Genomic DNA, 20,067 nt, shown 5'->3' on the forward strand with positions numbered 1-20,067 from the left:
AGAGACTGTTTTTGGCCACAGCGTGTTGCAGGCAGCTTTATAGTCTGTGGCCCATTTGGGCTTAGGGATATTGTGTCCCCCCCCCCCCCCAGGTGCATTGCTTTAGGACATCCCCATTAATCATTATTATGGTGCTCTGTGTCCCGTGATGTACGATAAAAAAAAAATGGATTTTTAATACAGCTTACCTGTAAAATCCTTTTCTTGGAGTACATCACGGGACACAGAGGTCCCTCCCCTCTTTTCTGGGATCGTCATTGCTTGCTACAAAACTGAGGTATTTCCTGTATAGGAGGGTTTATATGGGAGGAACCATCTTACTATTGGTTAACAGTGTCCAATCACCTAAAGGTAACGTATAACCCAATTAGTCATTATTATGGTGCTCTGTGTCCCGTGATGTACCCCAAGAAAAGGAATCTACAGGTAAGCTATATTAAAAATCTATTTATTGACACCGCGCAATGTTGCACCCCACCTACAACCTCATTTGTGTTTCAATTTATTCAGCTTCAGAAAAAGGAGGGAAAGCTGCCTGCTTTCTATAATCGGTGCAACGGACCAAGGCTGGCCATACATACAGTGCCTTGAAAAAGTCTTTATACCCCTTGAAATTTTCCACATTTTGTCATGTTACAACCAAAAATGTAAATGTATTTTATTGGGATTTTATGTGATAGACCAACACAAAGTGGCACATAATTGTGAATTGGAAGGAAAATGATAAATGATTTTTCAATTTTTTTACAAATAATTATGTGAAAAGTGTGGCGTGCATTTGTATTCAGCCCCCTTTACTTCGATACCTCTAACCAAAATCCAGTGGAACCAATTGCCTTTAGAAATCACCTAATTAGTAAATAGAGTCCACCTGTATGTAGTTTAATCTCAGTATAAATACAGCTGTTCTGCGAAGCCCTCCAAGATTTTGTTAGAGAACCTTAGTGAACAAACAGCAGCATGAAGGCCAAGAAAAACAGCAGGCAGTTCAGGGATAAAGTTGTACAGAAGTTTAAAGCAGGATTAGATTATAAAAAAATATCCTAAGCTTTGAACATCTCACGGAGCCCTGTTCAATCCATCATCCGAAAATGGAAAGAGTATGGCACAACTGCAAACCTACCAAGACATGGCCGTCCACCTAAACTGACAGGCCGGGGAAGGAGTGCATTAATCAGAGAAACAGCCAAGAAAACCATGGTAATTCTGGAGGAGCTGCAGAGATCCACAGCTCAGGTGGGAGAATCTGTCCACAAGACAACTATTAGTCGTGCACTCCACAAATCTGGCCGTTATGGAAGAGTGGCAAGAAGAAAGCCATTGATGAAAGAAAGCCATAAGAAGTCCCATTTGCAGTTTGCGAGATGCCATGTGGGGGACACAGCAAACATGTGGAAGAAGGTGCTCTGATCAGATGAGACCAAAATTTAACTTTTTGGCCTATAAGTAAAAAGCTATGTGTGGTGGAAAACTAACACTGCACATCACCCTGAACACACCATCCCCACGTGAAACATGGTGGTGGCAGCATCATGTTGTGGGGATGCTTTTCTTCAACAGGGACAGGGAAGCTGGTCAGAGTTGATGGGAAGATGGATGGCACCAAATACAGGACAATCTTAGAAGAAAACCTGTTAGAGTCTGCAAAAGACTTGAGACTGGGGCGGAGGTTTACCTTCCAGCAGGACAACGACCCTAAACATACAGCCAGAGCTACAATGGAGTGGTTTAGATCAAAGCATATTCATGTGTTAGAATGGCAATTGAGAATCTGTGGCAAGTCTTGAAAATTGCTGTTCACAGACACTCTCCGTCCAATCTGACAGAGCTTGAACTATTTTGCAAAGAAGAATGGGCAAAAATGTCACGATCTAGATGTGCAGAGCTGGTAGAGACATCCCCAAAAATACTTGCAGCTGTAATTGCAGTGAAAGGTGGTTCTACAAAGTATTGACTTAGGGGGGCTGAATACAAATACACGCCACACTTTTCACATATTTATTTCTAAAAAAATTTAAAAACCATTTATCATTTTCCTTCCACTTCACAATTATGTGCCACTTTGTGTTGGTCTATCACATAAAATCCCAATAAGATACATTTATGTAACATGACAAAATGTGGAATATTTCAAGGGGTATGAATACTTTTTCAAGGCACTGTAAATCAAAATGTGGCCGGTTTAGCAGGGACTGGCCAAATTTCCATCCATATATGGGCACTGTGGTTCTACAGAAGTCAATTTAATGATTGACCTCTGTACAACCACCCTGTGGGATTTTCCCCAGTCGATCAGCACTGCCGGCTATAGCTGACAACGCTGACTAGTGTATTCGGGTTGGCAGGGAAGTCTTTTTCTACTTCAACGGTTAATGTATGGGCTGCCAAAAAAATGCCACTGCATTGGGTGGGCTGCTGCAGGAACCAGAAAGAGACAGCCAGCTCCCTGTGATGTAAAACCACAACACAGTACAGGACCTGGAGCTCTATGCATGATTTACTTGAGCCACCACAATTTCTTTAACCACTTGACGACTGCAATATGTACAGTATATATACATTGCAGTTTGCAAGTGGTTTACGGGGATTATGGCTGAAGATATCAGCCATAACCCCCTAGTAACTTTTTTTTTGCAGCCGGTGGTTGGCTTTCTCATAAAAGCATTCCGAGCGGCTCACGAGCCAGTAGAATGCTTTCCGAAGCAGCGGAAGGGGATGTCACCTCCCCCTTACACCTCCCGCCGCTCGCCTGTGTTTCTCAGGCTTACCGTTTCCGCCCATTTGCCCGGAAAACAATCTGACGGTGCGGCTGGCTGCTCCCATAGGCGATCAAAGAGTATATATTCTTTGGCGTCGGAGGTCCGGAGCGACGCCATGATGTCACTTCCAGTCCAGGCTGAAAAAATATATATATATATATATATATATATATATATATATATATATATATATATATATACTTTTTTTTAAGCAAAGAAAAGATATTTGGGGTCTTTTTGACCCTAGAGCTCTCCATGAAGAGAACCTGGGGATTGTATGCATTCCTTGTAAAAAGAATACAAGTGATAAAAAAATATATATAAAAAATTTAAAGGGACAGTGTAAAAATAAAAAAGTAAAACAAATAAGAAAATGAAATTGCCCCCCATCCCTCCGTGCTCACGTGCAGAAGTGAGCGCATACACAAGTCGCGCACACATATGTAAATGGTGTTCACAACGCACATGTGAGGGATCGGCCACAAACGCGAGAGCAATAATTCTAGTGCTACACCATCTCTGTAACTCTAAACAGGTAACCTGTAAAGGCGTTTAAAGGTTGCCTTGGAGATTTTTAAGTACCGTCGTTTGTCGCCATTCCACGAGCATGCACAATTTTAAAGCATGACATGTTAGGTATCTATTTACTCGGCCTAACATCATCTTACACATTTTATCAAAAAAATTGGGGTAACTATTGTGGTTTTTTTTAATTTACTAAAAAAACATTTTTCCCCAAAAACTGAGTTTGAAAAACCTCTGCGCGAATACCGTGTGACATAAAAATTGCAGCGATACACATTTTTTTCCCCTAGGGTCTCTGCTAATAAAATTAATTAATTTAAAAAAAAAAAAAAAAAGGAAGTAAAATGTTTGGGGGTTGTACATAATTTTCTAGCAAAAAATACTGATTTAAACTTGTAAACAAAAAGTGCCAAAAAGCCTGGTCTTCAACTCCAGCATTTGCTAAAACAATGAAAGCACCCATATTCATTAAAAAAATAAAAATAAAAAATCGCATTTGAGCCTGCAATGTATTGCAACTGCGATTAGCGGCTGGCGGGTGCAATGCTCTGCCTCCTGCAGATTATTCTTTGAAAAAAAAAACTGAAACAATACACAAAACATTTTTACAGATGATTTCAGCTAAAATATTGCTTTCCAAGATAAGCTGATCCATTTATTGGAATAAAGTGATTTGTATTGATTGTTGCAGGTAATGTGGTGAGGTACAGACAGTATGAACACACAGCTCCCCTCTGTCTATCTGGAGCACAGCTGTCCCCTCAGAAGCAAGTGCTTGAACAGGTACTCTGCATAACCCCGCCTTCCCCACATCAGGAACTCGGCACTGCCCCGCCCACAGCAACGTCATCTTCTTTCATCTCGGCTCCCTGAATGGGATTTTCCGCTCCCCGCCCACCACTACTCTCTCTGCATTTTTTATTGGCTCGTACAGCTCTTTCTTTCCGCTGATTGGCCTACTCTTATCCTTGTACACTTCCTCCTTGTAAATTCCCTAACTTGACTCAAGTGATAGTGACTTCATGGCAGCGTAGAGAAGACTTATTTCCCAGGAAATCCCTATAGCTATGGGGAAAGTCCAGAGCGAAGTAGCTGCTTAGTTGTGTGATTTACCTCTGCTATCACATGTACTGCTGGAGTCCACAGGAGCAGAGGCAGCGACACGTGAGTACTCATCACTGGGCTCTGGGGGGTATACTGGGGGCATGTTCAGTCTCATCAACCAATAGGAATGCAGAAAAGTAACCTGAGGGCTGCTGATCTCCAGGGACAGTGCCTAGTCTTATGTGACAAGTCATTTAGTCCCTGGAAATAGGCACTCTCCCAGTACAAGTGGAGGCTGGTGCTGAAAAATTTTTTTTTGGGGGGGGGTGCGCATACAAACTGAAAAATTCTGGAAAAAAAATTCCCATCAATCGCAGCCACTGTGCCCATCTTATGCAGCCGCTGTGCCCATCTTATGCAGCCGCTGTGCCCATCTTATGCAGCCGCTGTGCCCATCTTATGCAGCCGCTGTGCCCATGAAACGCAGCCACTGTGCCCATCTTATGCAGCCACTGTGCCCCATCGACTCCAGCCTCACTGTGCCCCATCAAACGCAGCCACTGTGCCCCATCGACTCCAGCCTCACTGTGCCCCATCGAATACTGCCAGTGTGCCTGCCGTCTGTACTTGCCCTGTCTCGGTGGCGGTGGGACAGCTCCTCGATGTCTTCTCCCGTCCTTTCCTATGATTGGATACCCGATAGGCATCCAATCACAGCACCTGTTGTTTCAGCCAATCAGGTGAAAGATAACAGATCTGAGCACCTGATTGGCGGAGAGGTGGTTTAGTGTTAGGAAAGTGAATATTCATTTGCTTTTCTAACACAGATGAGTGACCTGCGACCGCCCAGCATAGCGCTCGCGGGTCACCTTTTTTGACGTTTATTAGAGCATATGGCTCTAATCGGGTGCTTGAAAAACACCCCCTCGCCGCTGTAATTCAGGCGCCTGAAAAAGGGGCCGGGTGCCTGAATAAGTGGTGGCATCGGCGGGCATAGATAGATAGATTCATGCCTTGCATGAATCTATCTATTGATGCTAGAGGTGTGGCTGGAGAGAGGAGGCGGCGCCCGTGCGCCCTTATGGATGCCCCACCACTGCCCAGTACTGATCAGCTCTACTATTTATGATTGCTTCATTGCTGTGCTCCCAGGTCTGTTCAGGATAACATTTACTAAATGGAACCAAAACAATAATTAAATAAATACAAATATAATTAAAAAAAATATATATATACCACGGGATCAGAGTGTTCCCCACTGCGCCCCTGGGCGTGTTCGAAACCCCACCTGCCCGGTCCTGCCAGGAAGCCGACATTGCACACCGCTAATCACAGGCAGCGAGACATTTCAGGGATTGCAGCTGCACAGAGTCCTGACCTCCACCCGATAGAACACCTTTGGGATGACTTAGACCCCTTTCACCACTGCGTTAGCTTTAAAGTGCCGCTCATTTTATTGGCGCTTTACCGTTGTTTAAGCGGCGCTCCTTGGCCGCTAGCGGGTCGCTTTTAACCTCCGCTAGGGGCCGAAGAAGGGGTTAAAAACGCCCATGTTGCGGCACTTCGGAAGCGCTGCCCATTCTTGTATAATAAATCTTGTATAATAATAATAATTCATTGCAATGGGCAGGGGCGTTTTGGGAGCGCTGTATACAGCGCTCCCAAAACGCCCCAAAGATGCTGCTTGCAGGACTTTTTCTAACGTTCCGCAAGCGCACCACTCCAGTGTGAAAGCACTCAGGCTTTCGCATTCGGGAGGCAGTTTTAGGCACTTTAGAGGTGCTATTTCTAGCGCTAAAATGCCTGGTCTTAGAGCGGAGACTGTGGGCCAGGACTTCTCTTCCAACATCAGTGCCTGATCTCCCAAATGCGGTTCTCGGAGAATGGTCAAACATTCCCATAGACACACTCCTAAACCTTGTGGACAGCCTTCCTAGAAGATTTGAATCTGTTATAGCTACAAAGGGTGGGCCAACTCAATATTGAACCCTACGGACTAAGACTGGGATGCCATTAAAGTAAGTAATGCGCGTTTAAAGGCAGGTGTCCAAATACTTTTGGCAATATAGTGTATGTGTGCAAGGTTTCTGTGCTGAGAACGCACAGCTCCTGCTCTCTGGTTATGACAGTCAATCAGAGTGATCCCGTGATCAGAAGGTCCATCCTGCCCCCCTGCCCTAAGACCCAGTTAAAGCACAAGTAAACCAAAATTTGTAGAAAACTGTAAGCCGGCAGCTGGTTATTGCAGAAAAGACATGCTATAGCGGTCCCTGCTCACAGTTTTCTATGGAATGCACACTACATGATCAGCTCGGCATGCGTTCCCGCCACTTTCCAGCTGTTCTTGAATGAGGAACTCCCATGTACATGTGCGGGACGATGTTGCCCCCCACCGACCAATAAAGAGGCTGAAGACCCAGCAACTGGCTAGGGATGTAGACGCATTGCTCAGAGGTGGAGGTGAGTTAAGTTCTGCTTTGAAGGGCTGTGAAGAGGATAAAGTAGAACTAAAGGCATACCTTTTTCATTTTGGGTAGAGTAAAGCTGGTCATAGACGGTTCGAATCTTGGCAGGTTCAGCAGGGACCAGCCGAGATTTGAACCATGTATGGGATGGCTGATTGTACTCCCCCCCCCCCCCCCCCAAAAAAAATAAATAAAAATGCACAGACTGTATGTAGCACAGATGACTACAGGAATTTCTGCATCCCTACTGGCCCTCTGGTTGAGAGAGATATGAAGGATTAGATGTAACCAAGCTGGGTTGTAGTTCACTTAGACATGAAAACATCTATAAAGAAGCAGTATTGCCTTAAAAAAAATGCACATTCATAAAGCACAGCAATGAATGCTTAGCACCCCAAAGCAAGAGGAGCACTATGTGATATGGGGGTTGTTTAACTTTGCTCAGTGATAGATCCGTTTCACTGAGTCCACTGCAGTCTGAATGGAAGTTAAGGGTTTGCTGGCCCACATTTATTAAACAAAACGAAAGTAAAGTTGTCAAAAATAGTTGCAGGGGATTTTCTCTATCAAAACAGGTAATGAAAATGTCAAGCCATCTGGCTTTCTCTTCAGCTGCTCTTGTCAGGATCCTTTAGACCCAGCACTCTGGGCTTTCCTGGCCCTAAGTTAAGCATCCGGCTGTACAGGCCCAGTCCCTGGCCTCTCAATATGGGATCTCCTGACACCCCGGGCTCTCTCACTCCACCAAGACTCAAAGACTCCCTCAGTCCCCTGAATTCACCTAGTTGCCTCAGCTCTCCTAGACTCACTCAGCTGTCCCGGCTCTCCCAGCCCTGTGGGTAAGGAATCTCTCCAACATGGTGTACTGGTCCCTCAGTCAAGAACCTCTCCTTATGGTAGTATACCAGTGTCCTGGAAATAGTACACGCCTGTCTCCAAACAGGAGTCCTGCACTATGGTCAGGTCCTTGCTTATAACGAGTGTGCACATTCACACCAATAAGACCTGGACGCAGGATTGGAAACTTCTTCCCACCCTTCTTTGAAGTCTCCAAACTCAAGACCCTGATCTGGGATTACCAATCCTGGAGAAATTCAACCCCAGTCTCCTTCATTCAGACACAATACTCCAGAGCCCCTTAATGCGGAATTTGATTCAGAAAATCAAAGTCCTGCTAGATCACTTCATGCTGGCCCCATTTGCAAGTATAGCTGTTGAAAACATTAAAAATAAGGGCCTATACTGTTTAAAACCAGCAATATACTGTCTCATCCTGCTCTGCACGTGCTCAGTTGCTCTCTATGTTTTAAGCACTGTGCCAAAAATGCAAAGGCCGATCTGCTGACAGCCTAAAGATTTAGTGCTGTTCAGGGGCTTTGGGCTTCAGCAAAATGGCAGCCTCTGGCAAGAAGAAACAGGAGCAATAATGAGAAGGCAATTTACAGCACACACTTATTTTGGTAGCATAATTATTATGGTGGAATGTACTGTGGGGAAAATATTTATTTGATTTCCTGCAAATGTTGTACGTTTTGAAAAACACATAAAACAAATGTTATAAACTGAGTTGCAATTCAGTGAGTAAAAAAAGTATTTGATCCCCAAGCAAAACATGACTTAGTACTTGGTGGAGAAACCCTTGTCGGCAAGCACAGAAGTAAGACATTTCTAGTAGTTAGTTACCAGATTTGCACACATCTCAAGAGGGATTTTGGTCCACTCTTCTTGACATATCTTCTCTAAATCCTTAAGGTTTCTTGGCTGTCAACTCGAAGATTCAGCTCCCTCCAAAAAAATTTCTATAGGATTAAGGTCTGGAGACCTGGCTAGGCCACTCCATGACCTCACTGTGCTTCTTTCTGAGCCATTCCTTTGTTGCCTTGAAAGTATGTTTTGGGTCATTGCCATGCTGGAAGACCCATCTTCAGTGTTCTGGCTGGGGGAAGAATGTTCTCATGCAAGATTTTACAATACATGGCCCTGTCCATTGGCCCCTCGATGTGGCAAAGATGGCCTATACAGTTAGCAGAGAAACAGCCCCAAAGCATAATGTTTTCACCTCTGTGCTTGACTGTAGGGATGGTGTTCTTAGGGTCATAGTCAGCATTTTTCTTCCTCTAAACACGGTGAGTCAAGTTAATGCCAGTGAGCTCAATTATGGTCTCATCTGACCCACAGCACTTTCTCCCAAAGTCCCGCCTCCTGAATTGACTCCTATGATACACAGCACACTGTTCCAATGCCAGGTAATTGAAGTAGTGTGATGTCTATCATAAGAGGCGATCCAGGAGGGGGGACTTTGACAGCTGAGTTCCCCTCTCTGTGTGATTCGCCGGCTCTCCTCTACCTTCCCCAGCCGGCTCCCATGAGGCTGCATTGATGGGCACTGGTAGGCTGCATTGATGGGCACTGGTAGGCTGCATTGATGGGCACTGATGAGGATGCACTGATGAGGCTGCATGGATATGCTGCACTGGTGGGCACCGATGAGGCTGCACTGATGGGCTGCATTGATACAGTTGTTAATATTTATTTTTGTATCTTAATTCTGCATAAAAAACATTTAACCACTTCCGGACTGCCCACTGTATATATACGTCATTTTTTTGAAGATGGATATCTCGGTAACGGCAGCAGCTGCTGCCACAACAGAGGTATCCATCTTTTCAGCGGGCGGTTCCGTACACGATAATGGTGGTCTCCGCGGCGGGTTCGCCGCGAGATCACCGTTATCGGCAGCGGGAGAGGTGCCACCCCCCCTCCCGCCGCTCTCCCGCACCCTCCGCCGCTTACCGGAGCCGTCGGTAGCGGCGGAGGCGATCGGGTCCTTTCCCTGCTTAGGTATGGAGACGAGTGAGGCCAAGATGGCGCCCACCCGTCTCCATACCATGTGACGGCTGGAGCGACGTCATTACGACGGCTCCGCCCACTTCTCTTAAAGGCACAATTTTTTTTTGTGTCATTTTTTTAAACGACTTTTTTTTTTTTTTTTTTTTTTTTTTTTTTTTTTTTTGCATTTTAGTCTAAATATGAGATCTGAGGACTTTTTGACCCCAGATCTCATATTTAAGAGGACCTGTCATGCTTTTTTCTATTACAAGGGATGTTTACATTCCTTGTAATAGGAATAAAAGTGATCCAAATTTTTTTTTTTTTTAAAAACAGTGAAACAATAAATAAAATAAAATAAATAATAAAAAAAATAAAAAATTTTTTTAAAGCGCCCTGTCCCGACGAGCTCGCGCGCAGAAGCGAACGCATACGTGAGTAGCGCCCGCATATGAAAACGGTGGTCAAACCACACGTGAGGTATCGCCGCGACCGGTAGAGTGAGAGCAATAATTCTAGCCCTAGACCTCCTCTGTAACGCAAAACATGCAATCTGTAGAATTTTTTAAACGCCGCCTATGGAGATTTTTAAGGGTAAAAGTTTGACGCTATTCCACGAGCGGGCGCAATTTTGAAGCGTGACATGATGGGTATCAATTTACTTGGCGTAACATTATATTTCACAATATAAAAAAAAATTGGGCTAACTTTACTGTTGTCTTATTTTTTTTTTCAAAAAAGTGAATTTTTTCCAAAAAAAGTGCGCTTAGAAGACGGCTGCGCAAATACGGTGCAAAAAAAAGTATTGCAATGACCGCTATTGTATTCTCTAGGATGTTAGAAAAAAAACAATATATAATGTTTGGGGGTTCTAAGTAATTTTCTAGCAAAAAAACCTGTTTTAAACTTGTAAACACCTAAAATCCAAAACGAGGCTGGTCTTAAAGTGGTTAACAGTGTCATTTCATGAGAATTTATGAGGGCGTGTTTAGGGACGGGGCAGGGTAGGGGATGGGTGGGGCAACTGGTAACTCTTAAGGCCTGGCTAGTAGCTCAGGACTTGAAATTTTGAGCCCTGTGCTAGTGTATAGTGATAGTCAATTATCAGACATGTATAAATAAAATTATATAAAAAATAAAGTGGTCAAAAACTCCATATAATAAAAAAGTTCATATAGAAGTCCATACACCATCCAGTGAATGTGCAATTCCAGACGGGTATGCAAATCTATTCTCAAAAGATGCCGTATGCAGTGCCCTTCACCCTACCTCATGGGTATCCTCTCACCTTCTCCGCTGGACCTCACTGTGCTAAAAGAGGTCAGATGCACTTTACTAACACAGGGACTGCGGCTATACTTCAGGTTGGAAGCATCCCCCTGCTACTGACAGGGCTCCCTCCCCTCTGACCTCCAGCCTCTCTGGCATACCCATGGTGTTGAGAGAGGACTTGCCTGCCAGCCCTGTTCAGCCCAGCATGTCTGCTGATCTCACTGATCCTGGCGCTCTGCCTGCCCATGCCTCTCATGCTGTGCTGTCTCCTGCAGAGATGTCAGCTATCCTTTTGTCTCTATCCACGAGACAGGACATGGAAACTATTGCGACCAGGATGGTATCATCCCTGCGTCAGGACATTACTAAAGTCTCTCAAAATGTACAGAAACTTGAAAACACTCTGTCTACTGATAGAGATACAATACTTCAGAGGATAGACTCTCTGGAAGGTCTGCACAAACAACAAAGGCTGCTATTACCCATCTTCGCTTACAACATGATTATTTAGAAAATCGCCACAGGCGAAATAATATTAAGCTGCATGGCATCCTGGAGGCTACTAGAGCGGCGGACTTGCGTGACACTGTTATAGATGGATAGGGTGCACAGAGTGAATGTCCCTGGCGGTGGAGAGCACGCCCAACCTGTTTTATGCAGGGTGCATTTCTTCCTCATGAAAGAGGAGATCATGCATCGCGCCTGGAATAGGGGCCCAATTCATTTAGGCGGTGCTACCATTCACCTACTTCCAGATCTGTCTCGCAGAACTCTGTACATGAGACAACAAATTAAGCCTCTACCGGATAAGGTTAAGGACTGTGGCGGCACATATGTGTGGAACTATCCTTTTGACCTCCCTATTCGCCTACGCAATGACAGTATCTTTGTGAATGACCACAGGCAACTGCCAGATGTTTTCCGCTTCCTTGACACCGAACCCATTGACCTACCTGATTTGTTAGCGCTGGATACTATTCCCAATGGTTCCTCGTTCCCACAACGCAGATGTAAAAGGTCTTCCGCCAGAAATAACTCCAGATCGCCACCTACTGGCCCACATTCTAGAGCGCTATCAATTGACCTAAGTGCTGCAACGAGCCTGCTCCTGTCATGCTACCTTGCTGCTTTCATCGACAACGTATGGATGACATCTCACTTCAACAGAAGCCCTTACCGCCTTGCTATACTGTTCTTTTTTTGTGGAATAAGGCGTACCTCTACTGTTGGATCAGCAGTAAATTGACACACAAGACACTACAATGGCTTGCCCATCTGGGTGAAAGGTTTATGTGGTAACTTTACGATCTCTTTCAATTTACATGCTATGCCATTGAGCAGACTCATAGCTGCATACAGACGCAGATACTATTACTGAGCTTTACCTTCCTCCAGTAAACCTTCAAGGTCCCATGCTGACCGGAACTGCGATCAGAGATGCCTTGTCAGATTACACTCAGCAGCTGATACCGTGTTATCGGGAATGACCATCGTCTAGGATTGCTTTACTCTGTTACCAATCCAACAACTTTGGATACCACTATTGCAACATGGGGGGGGGGGGATCTGTTACATATACAGAAACTTATCAATAACCTGGGCTGATTCTCCCTTCACTTTTATAGTTTTATTCACTTTACTACTGATTAAAGTTCAGAACCTTAGTCTTAGGTATAGTTCAACACCTCCTATATATACTTGTGTTCCTTCATATGAGTATAGAGTATACTGTATGACCTGTTGCAGGCTCTGACAACTCAGAAATGTCTCTTCTTTGGTCTGGATTCCAAGAGGACCCCTGGGGGAGACCTCCAAATTTTCCCACTTTACCTCCAAATATGGAGGCTGGTTCTTGCCCTATTACAAAGGTACTGTTCATTAAACTTCTTGACGGGTAAAGCCATTTATAGAACATATTGTCTCTACTGATCTATGGACCCCCCCCCCCCCCCCCCCCCCTTCTTTTTTATTTTATTTTTTTCTCCCCTACTAGGATACTCCTCTTGTGAATCCAAAAAGAAATGCGATATGGCTAGGATGTGTTTACCTACTGTTTGTTTCTTTAAATGCTTAAGGGCTCTATATGACTTATCCACCCTAAAAGCGGTGAGTCCTCTTCCTTTATTCTGTACTATTACTTGGTTTATTGTAGCGTGGGGTGTTGCTTCGACATGTTGCTGCTAGAATTTTCCTTCCCACGTAGAAATCAGTTTTTCTGCCTGTTTTCACCATTCGGGACAGGTAGAGACCTATTGGACCGTACACCCATCCCTGATTATGGTAATTAAAGTGATTGTAAACCCTTTTTTAGGACTTCCCTATAGGTAAGCCTATAATAAGGCTTACCTATAGGTAGTGGAAATATTTCACTTGTAGTCTGCCGATAAAGTGAACCGTGCATGCCCGGGGAAGAAACAAAACTCTGTGCCGTTTCTTCCCTAGCGTGTGCATGCGAGGGAGTGACGTCACGCGGCTCCGGCGAATCACAGAGCCGGAGCCCGCAGCCCGGAAGGAAGAGGGGCTTGAAGATGGACGCTGCCTACACAGGGGACATCGCTGGATTCTTTTGCAGGTAAGTGTCACATAATGGGCTAGTATGCATTATGCTTTTAATTTGCAGGCTATATAGGGAGCAAAAGAGGAAGTAAAACCCATCAGGGTTTACTTCCTTCTTAAGTGGTGCTAGACTCTATACTAGCATCTGGGGCTTTGTTGTTTCTCCCCCTTTTCTTCTTTCTTATACATAGCACATACTCTCACCACTTTTCCTTCTCTCTCCCCTTACCAATTTTCTACAATTTCATATTTTTTGTTTGTTTTGTGGACGTGTCAATGGGTTGTTTTATTTTAATTTTTTATTATTTTTACAATTGTACTTTTTAAATATCTATTTCTTCTTCCTTCTTCTTTCTTCTTCTTCTTCGTCAGGGGTCTAAACAGACCCCTGACATCTCTCCTTTGAGACAGAGAAAGGGACTAAAGACACAGATTCCCCAGACCCTTTCTAACAGTCACAGATGATCCTTGTGTACTGTTATACCACTAGTGCTAGTAATAAACTGTATTCAAAACTCCTACTAGGTACTATAGACCAGTGAACAGGCAGACAGACTTCTCCTTCTCTCTTGGGCCAAGCAATACTCAAGGTACTGGGGAAGAAGAAATAGAAATTCGGAAGCAAGAAGAAAAAAGGTAGAGCAGAAAAGGACAGGAAGTGTGGCAGTCTGCAACTTATTACTGTAGATGGGGTGGCCAAGGGGGCCCTGGGTTTTTAGGACCACTCCTTTCATTGAAGGCTTGTGTCTGAGTTTCTGTTGGTCAACATCGACAGCTTATTTTTGGAACACCTTGACTAGTAAGGCCCATTTCTAATAGCAGGAATTGCTGTTGATTTCAGCAATTTAGACTGGAGAGTAGCAAAGGTGAGAACCTAGTCTCTAACCCAGGGGTCAGCAACCCATAGATCACAATCTACCAGTAGACCGTGATCGGGTGGCTGGTAGATGGGCTGGGCTTGCTGAGCCACCATCCCAGAGCATACTTGTAAATTGAAGCTGTAGTAGGGAGCAAAAGCCGCATAACCCGATGCCTCCTCTATAGTGCTGGCTCCTGTGCCAACTGCGCTCTACCTCTTTTCCCGTCCCTCTTTTCCTGCCAGCAGCAGGAAAGAAGAGATCTTAAGGTCAGTGTAAAACAATGCATTGGGTATAATAGTATAGGGCTGATTTCACACTGATGTGCGGTGGTTTACCTACACTGTGGGTGCAGTGCAGTGTACCTGCAGCTTTCCTGCGAGTTTCCTGTGCTTCGCCATGGACTTCTATTATATCCTGCGGCTGTGGTGCACTTCCTAAAAGAGCACCAAAACTCCTGAATGCAGAAGTTTTGGTGCACTTTCAGAAAGTGCAGTACACCTGCAGGATATAAAAGTCTATGGCAAAGCGCAGCCTAGCCCAGGAAAGTCACAGATGCACTGCGCTGCATCTGTGGTACAAGTAAACCGCAGCACATCAGTGTGAAAGCAGCCTTATAAGGGGGCTCAAAACAGTAAGGGTTCATTTACATTTGCAGTTTGGGGCATGGTAAAACTCCAGAGTTGAGATGTGTTTTTACCACCCTTTGGACCCAGCAGAAGCTTGCAGTTGTGGGGCACTTGCAGAGTGGCCCCATTTAGTTATATGGGTTGCGATTGTCAGGTAGCACCCACCAAAAGCACCTTTTGACTGCTGCCTCAGTAGCTTGGGATTAGGAGTGGTAAACTACAGGATTTTACTGCCCTTCAACTTTACATGTGAACGAGCCCTAAGGGTGCCGCTGCTGAATGCAAGTAATGGCTCATTCACAAGTGCAGCAGGCACTGCTGTTCCTCTGAAAAGCGATCCAAGTGTGTTTGACAAGTGATGAGGAGGCGATTTAAACTTATGATTGCTGTGCAATGCATGTGATTGAAACACGGTAGTACGGCATTTAGAGGTTTAAATCAGGTGTGAGGAGGTGACACTGTGCCCAGTGACTGCAAATTTAAAAGCATAATGGGCTAGTGTGCATCGCATACTAGCCCATTATGTGACACTTACCTGCAAACGAATCCAGTGCCGTCCCCTGTGCAGTCTGTGTCCATCTTTACCCCTCTTCCTTCTGCAGCCGCGGACTCCGGCTCTGTGACTGGCCGGAGCCGCGTGACATCACTCCCGTGCATATGCGCGGGAGCCGTTAGTCACGGCTCACGCTGGGGAAGAAACGGCACGGAGGTCCATTTCTTCACAGTGCATGTGCCGATTAGATCATTGGCGCACTACAAGGGAAATATCTCCTAAACGGAGATATTTAGGAGATATTTCCACTACTTATAGGTAAGCCTTATTCTAGGCTAACCTATAGTTAAAAGTCAGGAAGGGGGGGTTTACAACCGCTTTAAACAGGGAGACAGCTGATTGGAGGAAAGGCGCACACACCCCCCTCCAGATAGGCAGAGACTTTCAGAGCTGTGCTGTGAGTAGAGCAGCTTTCTGCTAATATATTTATAGCACCACCCTGACACGAAATTCAGGCTAGTTATATCACGTGTCAGAACTTGTCAGAAGTTATCATGCAGATAATAGAAGAACGTAGCAGGAGAAAGCCACGGGACTTAGTGCTTTGAAAAGCGATAAGAAAACACTACAGATATACAGTATGTGCCCAGCTCAAATTTAATGAACTAGGTTTACATCCACTTTAAGGTTGCCTACCTCTACATCCACTTTAAGGTTGCCATTATATAAAGCCTATACTGAGATCAGTACCAAACTTGACATTGTGGACTTTATTTGGACAATACTGATTGCCTTCTGACTGTCTTTGGCTTAAATTCGGAGTAAATATACTTGTTCCAGATAAGTATTACATGAAGCGCTGAAGCTTTTACATCAGTATAACAGCCAGACAATTACCGTATATACTCGAGTATAAGCCGAGTTTTTCAGCACATTTTTGCTTATACTCGAGTCAAGCACTTTTCTGCAGCAGAAAATGACATTTTCCAAACCGACTTTGGGGCCCCGTATCTTGGGGCCACATGGTGCTAGGAACCCCAAATTTGGTGTGCAAACCCAGTGGAACTAGCACTATATCCAAAGCTAGGGTTCCTAGCACCAAGTGGCCCCGAGATACGAGACCCCAATGTCGGTTCAGAAAATTGCTTGACATTTTCCGAACCGACTTTGGAATCTCGGGGCCACTTGGTTCTAGGAACCACAGCTTTGCATATGTTGTAGTGCTATTTCCACTGGGTTTGCACACCAAATTTGGGGTTCCTAGTACCAAGTGGCCCCGAGATACAGGGCCCCAAAGTCTGTCAACTGTGTCCATCTGCAGCAATGTCATTTCAGGACCCTTTGGGTCCAGAGACCCCAAATTTTGGCTGCAGCTAGGGGACATCTAGGAACCCTTAACTACGAGTTTGAAGTTCGGGGGACCTATGGCTGCAAATGGGCACAGTGAGGCTGCAAATGGGCATTGTTGACCCTCTTTTCCACTTACAGTAGCTGCACATTTCTCACCCTAGGCTTATACTCGAGTCAATAAGTTTTCCCAGTTTTTTGTGGTAAAATTAGGTGCCTCGGCTTATATTCGGGTCGACTTATACTCGAGTATATACGGTACTGCTATTAGTGCTAATAATACAGCAGATTTTGACTCATTTCTTTTATCCCTTTTCTCTCACCAGGTATTTTGTGAACCTTTACATTGAATGTAATCAAAACTAGAATGTCATCTCCTCCAAGATTTTTTATCGCAGCCCGGGACTTTTCATCACTTCTCCCGTCTTCTGATGGCACACCTGAGAGAGTAGAGAGAGGGAGCCTGTTAACATTAACCGGAAATCCACTTTCTAATTCCAGCAGGAAGGACAGTGCCCTTCATCATTCAGAGACACTATGGCTTAAGGTTCATGAATCCAAAAAGTTGGTCGGTGTAAGGTTAGAGTCAGTACATGAAATTGAACAGTTGATTTGGAGCATGTTATTGGCAGTTACTGATACAGAAGAGCGTCTAGTATTTTATCGGGAACACAATAGGTTGAAGGAAGTTATGAATCTGAGCACTGGAGACTACGTACGTGTTCAGGTTATTTCATCCAGTGGACGCAAGGAGAGGGGTGTTTTGCGGTACAAAGGATCTGTCAATCACAAAGAAGAAATTCTTTTTGGAGTGCAGCTATTGGTAAGATCTACGTAGATATTCATATTTTGTACATGAATGTGACTCTAAATTAGGGTTGTCCCGATACCACTTTTTTAGGACCGAGTACAAGTACCGATACTTTTTTTCAAGTACTCGCCGATACCGATTACCGATACTTTTTTTTTTTAATGTCACGTGACAGTGTTTTTTTTTTTTTTAACAGTGTTTTCTTTCTTTCTTTCTTTTTTTTTTTGGGGGGGGGGGGGGGTGAACGGGTGTGTGTGTGTGTGTGTGTGTGTGTGTGTTTTTTTTTTTTTTTTAATCAGCCCTGTTGGGGGGCTTTGGTGAGATATCAGGGGTCTTAACAGACCTCTGATATCTCCCCCTTGAGACAGAGAAAGAGACAGAAGATAGAGATTCCCCAGTCCCTTTCTCTGCAGCCTCACCTGCACTGAGAATGAATGGAGAGAAGACAGCGGCTCCTCTCCATTCATAAACTGACACATCGTAATTACAGGAGATTACAGTGTTTCAGTTATGTGAATGGACAGAATATAATTTAGAAAGTGCAGCGCTGGACATGTGAGGTGAATTATGAAATTTGATAAACAAATTAATAAATTAATAGAGAAAATTAATCAAAAAATAAAAAACAGTGATACAGTCATACGTGTTAATTATGTGAAGTGTTTCTTGAAACGTGAACATATAAACAAAAAAGAAGTCTTTCCTTATAAAAAACTTAGGAAAACACATAAACGTCCACAACAGTGTATTTGATACAAGTGTAGATTTCAGGGGTACATTCTTCAATGTTCCATGTTGCCCACCACCGAATAGAAGAATGAAAGGCTTACCAGAAAGCCTGTGACCGCCCTTACTCAGGGGGGTCAAAACAGGCTTAGTAGATATGCTGAAACCGCCACAGGGATACTCCAAGGGCCACCGATGGATAGGTGCGTCAGGAATCCTCGCCAGATAGCCGACCAGCCAACAACCGCTGTAGATGTTCTCCTGAGTACTATCCTCTCATGGGGCAAGCTTCCTAGTTGTTACTTTGTACCAGGATTATATATACGATTCCAGAGGCAGCTTTTATTGTGCTGCAAAAGGATTTGTATTTCTGTCCATCCAGCTCTTCCATGCAGCACAGCCCTGTCTGGCAGGGCAGGAGACCTAATTTTTCTCTCACGCTCTTCAAAACACACTGCTTGATTACTTCTGCCTTACTTTCTGGTCAAACTTTAGGTCATGACTCTGTCCATTCACACAGTGGAGAGAGACAGCAGAACGGAGGGGACAGAGAAGGAGAGGGGAACGGAGGGGACAGCGGAGAGGCACAGGGAAGGAGAGAGGAATGGAGGGGGACAGCGGAGAGACACAGCAGAACGGAGGGGACAGCGGAGAGGCACAGGGAAGGAGAGAGGAACGGAGGGAGGAACGGAGGGGACAGCGGAGAGACACAGGGAAGGAGAGAGGAACGGAGGGGACAGAGAAGGAGGGGACAGCGGAGAGACACAGGGAAGGAGAGAGGAATGGAGGGGGACAGCGGAGAGACACAGCAGAACGGAGGGGACAGCGGAGAGGCACAGGGAAGGAGAGAGGAACGGAGGGAGGAACGGAGGGGACAGCGGAGAGACACAGGGAAGGAGAGAGGAACGGAGGGGACAGAGAAGGAGGGGACAGCGGAGAGACACAGGGAAGGAGAGAGGAATGGAGGGGGACAGCGGAGAGACACAGCAGAACGGAGGGGACAGCGGAGAGGCACAGGGAAGGAGAGAGGAATGGAGGGGGACAGCGGAGAGACACAGCAGAACGGAGGGGACAGCGGAGAGGCACAGGGAAGGAGAGAGGAACGGAGGGAGGAACGGAGGGGACAGCGGAGAGACACAGGGAAGGAGAGAGGAACGGAGGGGACAGCGGAGAGACACAGGGAAGGAGAGAGGAACGGAGGGGACAGCGGAGAGACACAGGGAAGGAGAGAGGAACGGAGGGGACAGCGGAGAGACACAGGGAAGGAGAGAGGAACGGAGGGGACAGCGGAGAGACACAGGGAAGGAGAGAGGAACAGAGGTGGACAGCGGAGGGGGACAGAGGAAAGGAGGGAGCATGGAGGAGGATGCAGTGACAGTCAGCGGTGACGATCACCGCTGTATGTCACTAAAGCTGCTGAAAGCCGCTGGGGGAGAATCTTGTAACTCCCCCACGTGCCGATCACAGCTGTCCTCTAGGTATCGGGGGGAGCATTTGCCCGAGTACAAGTACTTGGGCAAATGCTCGGTATCGGTACCGATACTAGTATCGGTACAACCCAAATAAATATATATATATATATATATATATATATATATATATATATATATATATATATATATATATATATATATATATATATATATATATATATATATATATTAGGGTTGTCCCGATACCACTTTTTTAGGACCGAGTACAAGTACTGATACTTTTTTTTCAAGTACTCGCCGATACCGATACTTTTTTTTTTT

At 45.0% G+C, this 20,067-nt stretch overlaps 1 protein-coding gene across 1 annotated transcript in view; it reads left to right on the plus strand.

Moving 5' to 3' along the window:
* Window positions 1-13,212: 13,212 nt before the first annotated feature.
* LOC141145315 (ubiquitin carboxyl-terminal hydrolase CYLD-like) overlaps window positions 13,213-20,067 on the plus strand; it is a gene marked incomplete in the record, with an annotated part of 61,243 nt that continues 54,388 nt past the window's right edge. The window contains 2 exon segments of the mRNA XM_073631894.1: window positions 13,213-13,466; window positions 17,103-17,599. Coding sequence (XP_073487995.1) covers window positions 17,144-17,599 — 456 coding nt within the window.

The sequence above is a fragment of the Aquarana catesbeiana genome, linkage group LG01 (assembly GCF_042186555.1).
Source record: "Aquarana catesbeiana isolate 2022-GZ linkage group LG01, ASM4218655v1, whole genome shotgun sequence".
Lineage (NCBI taxonomy): Eukaryota > Metazoa > Chordata > Amphibia > Anura > Ranidae > Aquarana > Aquarana catesbeiana.